Here is a 12,723-nt window from a genome sequence, read left to right on the forward strand (position 1 = left end):
ATATTTCATCAAATGGAAGAAATCTTTGATTGGAAAATACATCATTATCTTATGTGCCACTAAGAAAAAGAGTGATTCCAGTTAAACTGTGACACATTTCTTTCTTTTCACTTAAAAAGTGTACTTTACATTTAGTGACAAACTCTTATATGTACATATTTTTTAAAGTTACATGCAATGTTGTCTCTTTCCATGCCTTTCTGTATATTTGAGACCTTTGATGCTGAATCCTAGTATAATCTGTTTGCAAATATTTTAAAGGGTAATTAAATTTAATGTTTATAACTCAAATGGAAGAGGTGACACATAACTAACTATGATTATCTTGAGGCAGGCACAGACTGCAGCAGTTGTAAAATGCACCCTAGTTTCAGAAACATTAAAATGGGGGTGAGTTCATCTTTGAACTGATAAAATGTCATTATGAAGGAATTTAAGTATACTCCAATATGATACTGTCCTGCCAGAAATCCAGGAAATTCAATTTCTTTGGCCTCCCTTGATGTTAAACATAAGGATTCTAAAAGCTAGCTCAAGTTCATCTTTCAGCGTGTGTATTCAGTATTTTTAAAAAATACTAAGTTGATACTAGAGAATCTTTTAAAGTAGTAACAGAGATAGGAAGAAAGGGGAAATAGTTAACAATTTCTGGCATTTTTGAGTATGAGATAATAAAGATAGCCACACAGGACTTCCCTGATGGCTCAGTGATAAAGAATCCACCTGCCAATGCGGGGGACACAAGTTCCATCCCTGGGATCCCTGGTCCAGAAACACCCCACATGCGGTGGAGCAACTAAGCCTGTGCAGCACAGATATTGAGCTTGTGCTCTAAAGCCTGGGAACTGCAACTCCTGAAGGCTGAGCACCCCAGAGCCCATGCTCTGCAGCGAGAAGCCACCGCAAGGAGAAGCCCGTGCACCACGACTAGAGAATAGCCCCCACTTGCTGCAACCAGGGGAAAGTCCCGGCAGCAGCAAAGACCCAGCACAGCCAAAAATAAATGAAGTTGTAAAATTAAAATCTTCAATAAATAGCTACACGTGTCTAATCAGTGAAACGGTAAATGTCTGTACTGTTTCAAACTTCTTCTTTTAATTCCAGCAAATTAAAACGATCGAAAGATACATGAGACGCCTGGAGTTTCACATCAGTAAGGTAATTGACATTCCTCTTGTCTTTGCCTGTTTTTCAGTTCTCGGTCACTAATCAGTATACCTTTGGCCTGAACGTAGCATCTAGTCCATGGAGAATTTCTTATCCAATTGATTCCTAGCCTGATTAGCAGTTAAATCCTCTAACAGGCAGTACAGTTGGAGGAAAAAAATAAGAATGGAGAGCCTGATGAACTAGCACATTTTTTACTCTGCTTCAGTTCAGCAGATATTTAGTAAGTGTTTCCTGTGCAGTGTGCCCAGTGACTAGTGTAGAATACAGCTTCAGTGTGGTCTGGTCAGAGATAAGACTGCACCAGACTGACCCTACAAAAATCTTCACACTTGCTTAACTTTACACTTGCGTCCCACATATAACGGTTCTGTATCCTTCCTTGATAAAGAAGGAACCCCCATAATCTTCTTTATCAAGGCCTTTAAAATACTTAACCACAGCTGTAGTATAGCTCCCTCAATCCTTCTCATGCTTACTTAAGTTTCTTCCACCCTTCTTCACATGGCTTGGTTTCCAAGTTCCTTTTCATCCTCACTGCTTCCCTCTGTGTACTCCAGTTTGTCAGGGTCCCTGATATCCAGCCCTGAACCCTACAAATAGTTGACTGATGGTCCCACCACCCTAGCATGGAGTGGGACTATCCGCCGTCATTCTGGACACTGTCGGCAGTATTGGCATAACCTAGAAACAATTTCCGTTTGAGAGCAGCTGAATCACACTATCAGCAATTCCTGTTCTCATCTGCACCCATCAGAGGCACCCACTCATCTTCCAAGTGTGGAGACTGGAGGTTTTAGCTGTTCTCTCTTCTAGGAGTCAGAAGTCTCAGGTTCACTTCCATCTCTGCACATACTCCCTGGGCTGTATCATCCAGGTGGACCTTGACTTCCCACTCTGTGTAGTGAGCCTGGAGTTGCACGTAGTCAATCTAGATGATCCTAAGAATCCTTTCCAGTTTAGAATTCTGTGATGATTTATATGTCTGTAAACGTTTATATGATACTGCCTTTGTACATTCCTACTTTGAAAGATATTTATTACCTTGGTAAATCTGAAATTGCTCCTATTTCTGTTCAACTCAATAAGTAAAACAATGACATCCATTAGAAGATATTTATGTGGCAGGTGAGCTTTGAAATTACTCTGTTTAGTTGGGAAAATAGCAAGAAAACAGAATTAGTATTAGGAAAAAGTGTGTTTATCCATCTCATATCCATCATTGTAAGATATAACAATCTTAGTGATTATTAAAGGTTAGTAACCCCCTATCTGTGGCATCTTATGCATGGATGCCTAACAAATCCTAACAAGTTATATTTTATTGACTCCATTTATTTGATGAGAGCCACTGCTAACTTACAGGACTTCCCTGTAGCTCAAACGGTAAAGAATCCGCCTGCAGTGCAGGAGACCAGGGTTTGATCCCTAGGTTGGGAAGATCCTCTGGAGAAAGGGATGGCAGTCCACTCCAGTATTCTTGCCTGGAGAATCTCATGGACAGAGGAGCCTGGCAGGCTACAGTCTGTGGGGTCTCAAAGAGTCAGACACAACTGAGTGACTAACACACACACACACACACACACACACACACACACACTGCTAACTTATAGGTAAGACAAATTCTTGTCTGCAGCTTCTGCTTAGGTGAGTGCAACCACCTAAATCCACCAACCCCAAAGATAACTAAACCCCTGCTTAGTTATCCTTTATGTGAAAGGTTAACTCCATTTAGCTAGGATAGACTAATATTTAAATGACAATAAATATGTATAACTGAATCACTTTGCTGTACACCTGAAACTAACATTGTTAGTCAATGATACTCCAATATAAAAAAAAATTAAAAATAAATAAAAATATTTTTAAAATAAATGAAAACAAGAATAAACTATTCTTTAAATATAAAGTAGTATACTAATCATTAGGGCTATACCAGTGGTCCAGTGAGCAGTTTCCTTATTGAGAGGATTACAGTCTCAGCGACTTTGGGAAAGAGACTGAAGGGCCAGTCCCCCAGGAGGCCACACAGATGAGGCAGCCAGGCCTGCACTAGAAGAGATATCAGCTCCTGTGTTTCTAAGTCTCCAGGGGACCAGCCACATCAGACAGTCTGCACCGTTTATTTAAATTCTCAAACTCCTCACCCATCGCTAAGCTACTAAATCAGCGTCTCAGAGTGAGGCCTGGGCATCAACATTTTAACAAGCTCACCAAGTGAGTCTTGGTTTGAATGTATGGAAACCACCCTCAATGCCACTCACCAGCCGAAGGGTCTTATCAGCAGATATGCCACCATCCCTTGGGTCCTATACCTCCCTCTTATTCAGGGACAATTCCACCAACCCCAAAGATGAAAGACTGTTGTTCCTTCCAGAGTTTTGACGATTCCTCTCAGAAAAATGGGGTGAATTGTCGAAGAGCAGCAAAGAATCCTTTAACCAGGAGAATCATCTTCAGTCTCTTAACATTCATGTACTCGGCTAAGCATCACTGACATCTGTATAGAGAGAGCCACTATGGAAAATTATACCATTAACAGGTAGTAGTAGTAATGCTTTTTAGTGATCAGCCAAAAGTTTGCCTTCGGGATAAAAGGGGAATCTTAAATGCTGAAATCCATCATATTCATCTCCACCTCCTTCTGAATCCACAGCTATAGCCTCCTTTTAGATAGAACAAAGTTTGTACGGAAATGAAAAATTCAAGTAGTCCTAGGTAGATAACTGCCTCCCAGAACATAGAATATTTAGTGATATCATGCTTTTTAATCTGCATGAAAATTCCTGTAGTTAACTGAGGTTGGTGTATTGATAACTGAAAATATTACAAGAGACTGTAGAGATAAATATCTGGAATAACTTGAGGTTTTCTCAGTGTAGGCACTGTTGACACTTGGGGATAATTCTTTGCTGTAGGGGGCTGTCCTCTGTGATGTTTAGCAGCATCCCTGGCCTCTACCCACTAGATGCTAGCAGCACCTCCCAGATGTGACATTGGAAAATGTCTCCAGATGTTGCCGGATGTCCCTTGACTATCACAGTCACACTGGATTGATTGAGAATTACTGCCTGAGAAGTATTAAGTGACTGTCAGGCTTATCTAATGAGTATGATCAATAACCACTTGCAAAGAGTATATTATTATTTAGAAGACTAAGCATAGAGGTATTGCAGAGAAATGTTCATTTCCATTCTTCCCATTTATGGTTTTAATTGTGGTGTAATTTACATGCCAAAGATGTCACAGTTCTTATGTTTAGTTTGATAAGTTTTGACAATCATGCTTCACTCTAATTTTAAGAATAATTTGCCATTGTTTTCTGTCTTTTGTTGAGCCACATCTTTACAAAAATCATTTTCGATAAATAGTCTCACGTTCTTTTTAAAAAGAATTCTAAATCTGGATGTGTGACTATCACCTGGCGACACTCTTAAAATAAAGTGATAAGAGCCCAGTAAATGCAAGGTCTTCGCATCAGTGTGATACTGTACACACTCTTCCAGTGTTTGTTCCTCGTGTAAAAGACTCCTGTCCTCATTATCTAAACCTTATCTCACGCCGTCCACCAATGTTAAGTTCATTTTCATTCCATGCCGTTTGAAAAGAAAGCTCAGAGTAAAATCTTGTTTGAAATAGAAAATGGAACTGAGTGGCTGAAACAAAAATGATAGGTCTGTCTAGAAAGGATGGCACTTCTACAAGAGTCTCCTTTTGAGTTCAGAAACATAAAGTATCTTGAACTCTTAGCAATGGCCTGTGTCACTTCCTTCAAGTGGGATAAATATTGATCGTGTTCTTGTTTTGTTTTGATTCTGGCAGGTAGATGAACTCTATGAAGCTTATTGTATCCAAAGACGCCTCCAAGATGGTGCCAGTAAAATGAAGCAAGCCTTTGCAACGTCACCTGCCAGCAAAGCTGCCCGTGAGAGCCTGGCAGAGATCAACCGCAGCTACAAAGAATACACAGAGGTATGTGCCAGCCTGCTCGGCTGCTGAACTCCACCTGGCCTGACCTGAATTGAATTGTCAGGAACCACAGGGCTGCCCAGGTGGTGCTCGTGGTAACGAACCCACCTGCCAATGCAGGAGATGTAAGAGACACACGTTCCATCCCTGGGTTGGGAAGATCCCATGGAGGAGGGCATGGCAACCCACTCCAGTATTCTTGCCTGGAGAATCCCATGGACAGAGGAGCCTGGCCGGCTACAGTCCATAGGGTCGCAAAAAGTCGAACATGACTGAAGCGACTAAGCACACAAACATCCCGAGAACCAGGCACCCTGCAAGCTCATTCTACTCTTTAGAGAGAGAAGTTTTGCTGTTTGCATGTCTTGCATTTTCTTGAGGCCATCAGTGCAGTTTTTTAAAATGTCTCTTGGGTGGTATCATTCGTGGTATTTTGATTCAGCACCTTCTATAAACTCCAGAGCAAGTTACTTTCTTGGTCTGTGAGCTTCACCTGTCAGGCACACCCCTCCTGGTGTTGTTGTTCATGGACGTGCAAATCCACAGGATTTTAAATGCTGTGAAGCTGTTCACAGGACAAGTGTACACTTCTTTATGTGTACATTCTATGCACAAGTAGATTACAAAGGCATGTTAAAAATGTCAGCAAATGAATGAGCCACAAATGTGCTGGTTCTGCTCATTGAAATGCACTTCCAGATTCTCTAGCTTTATCCCTGCAAACTGAACAGACCTTGTGGTTAAGATGGCCACCCTGGATGTTGGGTTCACTAACCTCCTGCCTATGATTATTTTATTGTAAGAAATTTCCGTTCTATTGTAAAGGAGGGAAGAAAAAGAGTCATGAACAGAAGCACGCTTTTCTGCTTTCTGACGGTCTCTGGGACCCAGACATATGACACAGAGAGGTCTTCGCTCCTCCAGGGGTCACCTGATAGCAGTGGCTGAGATGAAATGACTGAATTATTAAAACCTTCTCACTGTCCCATGTGTCTTTGTCCAGAGATCCAATGTCATGAATGAAGTCATCAGCCTGATGAGGGTCTACTGGACCGTTCCCGGTGTGAGCATCTGTCTCAGCCCTAGGACAGGAGGGACGTCTTAGATGACTTGCCGCAGGATCATTTCCTGTGTAACCCTCCAGCCCTGCCTCTTGTCTGAACCAACTTTGTCTTTTTTCATGGCTTAAAGCAGGGCTTCTTCACCTAAGTTCCCTTTTCGGGAGAATGCTTTTTGAATGCATGAAATAAAGCCCATAGGAATTCAAAGGAAACAAATGATATTGAAATATAGTTAATTCAGTATTGTCAGCACAGTGATCAAAATATTTTTGAAACCAAATGTGTAGTACAGTACAAGACTGCTGCTTTATGAACACATCAAACTATAAGATTTAGCAACGGCTCCAATAACTATTGAAATTTCAAAGTATTGAAATGATTTCTCAAGATGCCTGCAACAATTGATGTGACATGAATGTAGACTTTTACTAGGTCCCAGTCGTACGGCTGTGGCTTGTTTTCTCCATTCATGATATACAGACATACTAGATTTCAGTTAGAGGTTAGTGGAAATAGCAACGTGACTTTTTCTTTTTTCCCCCATCCAAGTTGATGGAGCACAGGCTAAGACTCTCTGGCTTAGAAGCAGCCCTAGTTCAGGACACCTCATTTCCACACATCTCTGAAATCAAAAGAGCAGTTGCCAGTGAGAGTGGCCATTCTCAGTACACACGCTGAAGACAGAGCAGCAGCCTGTGCCTGTCCCAAAACTTTTGTAGGGTGTTTCAGAAACACCCACCCATGGAACCCTGCTCAGTGTTATGTGACAGCCTGGATGGGAAGGGAGTTCGGGAGACAGTGGATACTTGTATGTGTATGGCTGAATCCCTTTGCTGTCTACCTGAAACCATCACTATTATTGTTAGTTGGTTATACCCCAGTATAAAATAAAAAGCTCTAAGAAAAAAAAAAAAAGAAATAACCGCCCCTGGTCAGGTGCCAAGACACGACATCATATTGGCTCACAAATTCAAGGTTGTTGTGTAGTATAATTTCAGCAAGAGGAGAAGGAAGGCCAGGACATCGGTAGCGTCCTACCTCACCTGACATCAGGTGGATTTGTGTCTTCACATAACCACAAAAAACAGGGATTTTATCACAAAGAGGGTTTAGGAATTGATGGTTCTGGGAGCCTTTTGCAATGGCCGCAGTGTTCATCCAGGGCTGCCTAGGGGAGACAGAAGACAATTCTGACTGTGGGTGTCCTCAACTGTTAAACTAGCTGTCCCCTGCCCCCACCAAGTTTCCTAAAGACTCTGGTCACAGTACTGACATGTATGATAACATCGTTGATAGATTTCTAGAAACAGTAATCCATTCCTTCCCAGAGACACCCAGTGCTCAGAGGAAGAAAATTGGTTTACAAAACTGAGACTTTGTTTTCAAAACTTTCCAGCTGCACAGAGTTCAACCTCAGGAAGTTTTCCCCAGCTTTGCTGAGCTATTTGAGGTACTGACGTCTAAGAGTCAGAACCCCTAGCTTGCAAGTCAATCCTGAAGCCCTCTGCAAACAAAATCCAAATGGAAGCAACCCCTCAGCCAGGATGGGAGGGGAGTTTGGGGGAGAACGAATACATGTGTATGTATGGCTGAATCCCTTCACTGGCCACCTAAAACTCTCACAACATTGTTAATCGGCTGTACCCCAATACAAAATAAAAAGTTTTTAAAAAAAGATAGCATATGGAAGCAGCCCCTGTCCATGCTCATTGATCTGCCCAGACCACAGGCCCGAGCCCCCAAAATGTGATGGGGGAGGAGCCTGCAGATGCTGCCCCAGGGTGTCTGTGTGGGGCAGGGGGGCGGGGGGCACACGCAGGAGGCTGGCACAGGGCTTTCTGCTTAGAACATCAGAGGTGACGGCTGTGTGCTATGCTTAGCCGCTCTATCGTGTCCGAGTCTTTGCAACCCCATGGACTATAGCCCAGCAGGCTCTTCTGTCCATGGGATTCTCCAGGCAAGAATACTCGAGTGAGTTGCCATGCTGTTCTCCCAGGGATCTTCCATCCCAGGGATCAAACCCAGGTCACCTGCATTGCAGGCAGATTCTTTACCATCTGAGCCACTAGGGAAGCCCAAGAATACTGGAGTGGGTAGCCTATCCCTTCTCCAGCAGATCTTCCCGACCCAGGAATTGAACCGGGGTCTCCTGCATTGCAGGTGGATTCTTTACCAGCTGAGCTACCACCCGAAGCTTAAACTGGTCACTGCAGGAGGGCCTCCATGGGGGCAGCCCCTGGCCACAGCGCTTTTCTCTTGATTTCTAACTGTAGCTGCTCTGTTATTTAGGTCCTCAGACACTGAGGAAGTAGGCTGGGTGGTTAGACATCTAACCACAGGCAGAGATGGTGTCGCTCCTTTGTCTCCACTGTTCCCTCAACATTAGATGAGGAGAGGACGTTTGTCAAACCCAAGAATCATTTTGGAGGCCTCCTGGCACGGCAGCAGGAATCCTGCCTCACTCGCTTGGAGTACAGTTGAACTTCTCAGCTCTTTTGACTCCAAATTATTGTAAAGAAAATTTTCAAACCTACAGAAAACTAAAGACTAGTATGTCGACCGTCATTACTTTATTTAGACTTACCAGTTGCTAATGTTTTGCCATATTTGCTTTCCTTCTCTTGCATATGCTCCATTTTTTTCCCTTTTTACTAAGTCATTCGATAGTAAGTGGTAAATAATGTGACATTTCACCCCATAAATATTTTAGCACGGATGCTTTAATGAGAACCTGTGTAACACATGTTATCTTTGCATAACCACACACCATTATCACAACTAAGAATATTAATTACCAGTCACTGAATAGAATGATCTAACATCCTGTACATTTTCAGATTTCTCTTATTTGATCCAATAATGTCTTTCATAACTCTTTTACTTTATTTACTTTCAAATCATGATGGAATCAGAGTTAACACATTACATTTGGTTGTTATGTCTCTTTAATCTCTTTTAACTAGAATTTCTATCCCATAGTACTACTGCCTTTTTATATAATCCAGGCCAGTTCTTTTAGAATCTTGCACATTCCAGATCTATCTGACTGTTTATAAGTTAACTTGGTCTCCTGTGCTCTAAATTTCCCACACACTAGAAGGCTCATTTAGGCTTAGGTAAAACATTTGGTCAAGATTGCTCCATGAGCAGGGTCATGTAACTCATTGCAAACAGGTAAATGCCTCCGGTTTGAGCAGTGGTTGTCCACCCCTGTGAGAACATGGTGTGCTTTGAGAGAAGCTTAGTTCTAACGCTGGTCCCCTGTGTTCTTTCTAGAACATGTGCGCCATTGAAGCGGAGCTGGAGAAGCAGCTGGGGGAGTTCTCCATCAAGATGAAAGGTATCCTCCCCCCTGTTTAGAGAGGCAGGCATCAGCTCTGTAGAGCTCCTCCAAGTGTCACATCACACACTCTATTGTCCTTGCAAAGATTCTAGGCCACCCTCTCTCAGCCCTCCCCACTTAATTTATTGATGCTCCAGAACCTTCATCCTGAGCCTTGCCTACACACTTTAATATTTACTATAACAAGATCTCAAACATACACAAACATGGAGAGAATATTACAAGGAACCCCCATTGACCCATCACCTCGATTTAATAATTGGCAAGGTTTTGCCGCCTTTGCTTCATCTGGTTCTTTGTCTTTGTTTTTCCTTTGATGAAATAAAACTCATATGTGGGAGTCTCCCCCTGTAGACTGCAATATGCCTCTCTTAAAGAACAGGGACATCTTGGGACCTCTCTGGTGGTCCAGTGGCTGGGACTCTGCGCTCTCAGCGCCGAGGGCCCAGGTTCAATCCCTGCTCAGGGAACTAAGATCCCACAAGCTGCGTGGTGCTGTCGGGGGGAAAAACAATAGGGCATCTTACATCACCACATGCCAAGTATTATCACTTTTAATAAAATGAACATGCCTTTGTTACGAATCCATTCCACTGGCAAATGGCCCAGTCATCTTAAACATGAGTTGTATAGTTGGTTTGTTCAAATCAGGATCCATACTAGGTCCATACATTATCATTGGTCATCAAGTATCTGTTTTTAGTTTCCTTTTTATCTAAAACAGACCCCACTCTGTTTTGTTTTGTTTTTTCTTACCATTGACTTACTATGTTGAAGCCACTGTTGTACAGAATATCCCACGTTCTAGACTTGTCTTTTGGCTTCTTGGTGTCATTAAGTTTGTTCGTTTATGCTCTACTTTCCTGTAAATGACCTACCAAGTTCTTTATTTTTAAATGCTTTTTAGTGTTAACCCTCCCAGAGGACTGTGCATTTTCCCACCGCCTTTCTGGTACTGACTCCAGAAAGTTCTACCCTAGAAGCAGTGTCTATTTGCACCACTAGCATCTTCAAGACAAAAAGAAGCTCTAGTGTTAGGAAACAGAGCATCCCCCAAGTGTCAGGCTAACAGCCCAGTGCCGGCAGGGCTCTCAAACGAGCAGCCCTCCCAGCAGGTCCTTCTTCCTTCTGAGTCTGGGCCATTTGCCCACTCACCGCGGGGAAAATGGCTGGTGTGTGCGCCTTTCCTTTGCTGAGGTGTCTTAGCAGCTGCACCTCTGGGTTGCTAGTGGGGATTTAATCACCCTCTTGCCTACTTTTTGCCATCAAGGGAGTAGGAAAGGGGAGCTTTTTTAAAAAAGCGTTCAACAGGAGAGCTTCATTTTCCAATGAGTCACCTATCAGGAGAGAGATTTTTCTGTCAAGTTCGATGCCTGGAGAGCTTCTCTGTATGAGTATACCTGCCAGTCCACACGACCTTGACCCTCAGCTGCCCACGTGGCTTTGTTCTTCTCTCCAGCAAATCCCATTGCCAGTCAGGCTATTATTCAGTATGAAGTCTCAACACTTACTTCACTGCTGACGTGTGGCATCTGTGCTTTTTCAGATTTTTCAGTCCATCCTCTCCATTTTGAGTCCTCACCAGAGTCAGTGGTTCTAAAACCACTCGGGCCCTGCCCCCCTCTCAGCATGTCAGGGCGGGGCCCTGGAGTGTGTGTATTTTTCATCTTCAGGATGATTCTATCAGCAGCCTGCTTCTGGAAAACCACTGTCCTGGGTCAGCGTTTCACAGAGAACACTTCTCTCTCCTTCCCCCAACTCTCGAGACACTAGCCACGCAGGCTAGCACAATCTAGGGTCTCACAGCTGAGAGAAATTCCTGTCACACCCATCTTCTCACTGTTAACACAGGCAGTACCATATATCCCCTGTTTCTGACACTGTTATCAAATGCACCAATTTGGGGTGGGATGGTAATTTCCCCATTTCTGCCATGGGGAACAGGGTTAAGTGACTTGTCCCCAGAGTCACACAGTACTTTTTTTTTTTTTTTTGCTGCAGTGCACTCCTGGGTTGGCATGTGGGATCTTAGTTCCCCAGCTAGGGATCAAACTCACACTCCCTGGAACAGAAGCGCAAAGTCTTAACCACTGAACCATCAGGGAAGCCCTGGAGGTGGGAAGTTCTAACAAAGTTGAGCAGATAGGATAAAAGATTGCTCAAAGAATGTTCTTTTCTCTATGGGATGGTCATCCTCCACCCAGCACACAGGCATCCCAGGAGAGGTGTGGGAGAAAGGGGATCCCACCCACCAGATCTGGACCTCAGGCCTGGTGGTGAAGTGAGGACGCTGTGGGGACCCTGCCATCCACTGGGGAACTGGCTGCCCAGCTGAAGAACAAATCTGCGTTATGACGAGTTATCGTGATGGACGGACTGAACTTTCTGCTGGCTCCTGCTCTTCCATCACTATCCTTGACTTTGTTCTCTCCACCTACCCAATGAGCTTCCCTGGCTTCTATCTGGGTTCAGGGATCAGTCAAACCTGCAAGCTCACTTCCGCTTTCCTAATCTAACATGAAAACGTGAACTATTTCTATGAAGCCTTTCAAGGGCAATATCCCCATGAAAATCTTCCTTTTTCTCTTGATAAAAGGAAGCCAGTCACTTGCGCTGCCAAGAAATCTTGCATCTTTGCATTTAGCTACTTTATCTGTTATTAATTCTAGTAAGAAAAAATTACCGCTCCCAACATACATAGTGACATAAACTGAGAATATTTCATAACATTCTCAGACCTGCTAACTCAACTTCTTCCTGCCACACCCTTCCCCACTTCCCTTTTCACCCCACCCCAACACACAATAACAAAATCATTCTGTGGGGCTTTTGGCGGGGGTGGGGTAGGTGCTGGTGGTAAAAGCAATTGATCAAATGCTCGCTGAGCTCCTGCTGTTGGCCAGCTGCATCCTGGTAAACGGTCCCTGGCCTTGACCTCCACACAGTCTACTGGAGAAAATGGATGCATGAGCCAGTCCAGTCTAATTCAGTGGAATAAACAACCTGCCTAACCAATAATATGGCCAATTGCTTAGAAGGCTGCGGGGAGGGGTGAGAAGGGGGACAGAAGCAGGGAAGAGAAAGGCTTCCCGGACGTAACTTTTGGTTAGAATGAGAGGACCTTGGGCTTCCCAGGTGGCACTAGTGGTAAAGAACCTGCCTTCCGATGCCGGGAGGCATGAG

The 12,723-nt window shown here is 43.6% G+C and overlaps 1 protein-coding gene across 9 annotated transcripts in view; it reads left to right on the plus strand.

Annotated features, from left to right (window-relative positions):
* The window catches only part of RIPOR2 (RHO family interacting cell polarization regulator 2), a 212,917-nt gene that overhangs the window by 168,098 nt on the left and 32,096 nt on the right, over positions 1-12,723 (plus strand). For 8 of the 9 annotated variants that reach the window (XM_061398710.1, XM_061398708.1, XM_061398702.1 and 5 more), the window contains exons 6-8: positions 1,105-1,158; positions 4,990-5,139; positions 9,474-9,537. In XM_061398710.1, coding sequence (XP_061254694.1) covers positions 1,105-1,158; positions 4,990-5,139; positions 9,474-9,537 — 268 coding nt within the window. Of the gene's footprint in view, positions 1-1,104; positions 1,159-1,185; positions 3,710-4,989; positions 5,140-9,473; positions 9,538-12,723 lie in introns of those variants that run through there. The other variant, XM_061398707.1, reaches the window with a different exon arrangement.

The sequence above is a fragment of the Bos javanicus genome, chromosome 23 (assembly GCF_032452875.1).
Source record: "Bos javanicus breed banteng chromosome 23, ARS-OSU_banteng_1.0, whole genome shotgun sequence".
NCBI lineage: Eukaryota > Metazoa > Chordata > Mammalia > Artiodactyla > Bovidae > Bos > Bos javanicus.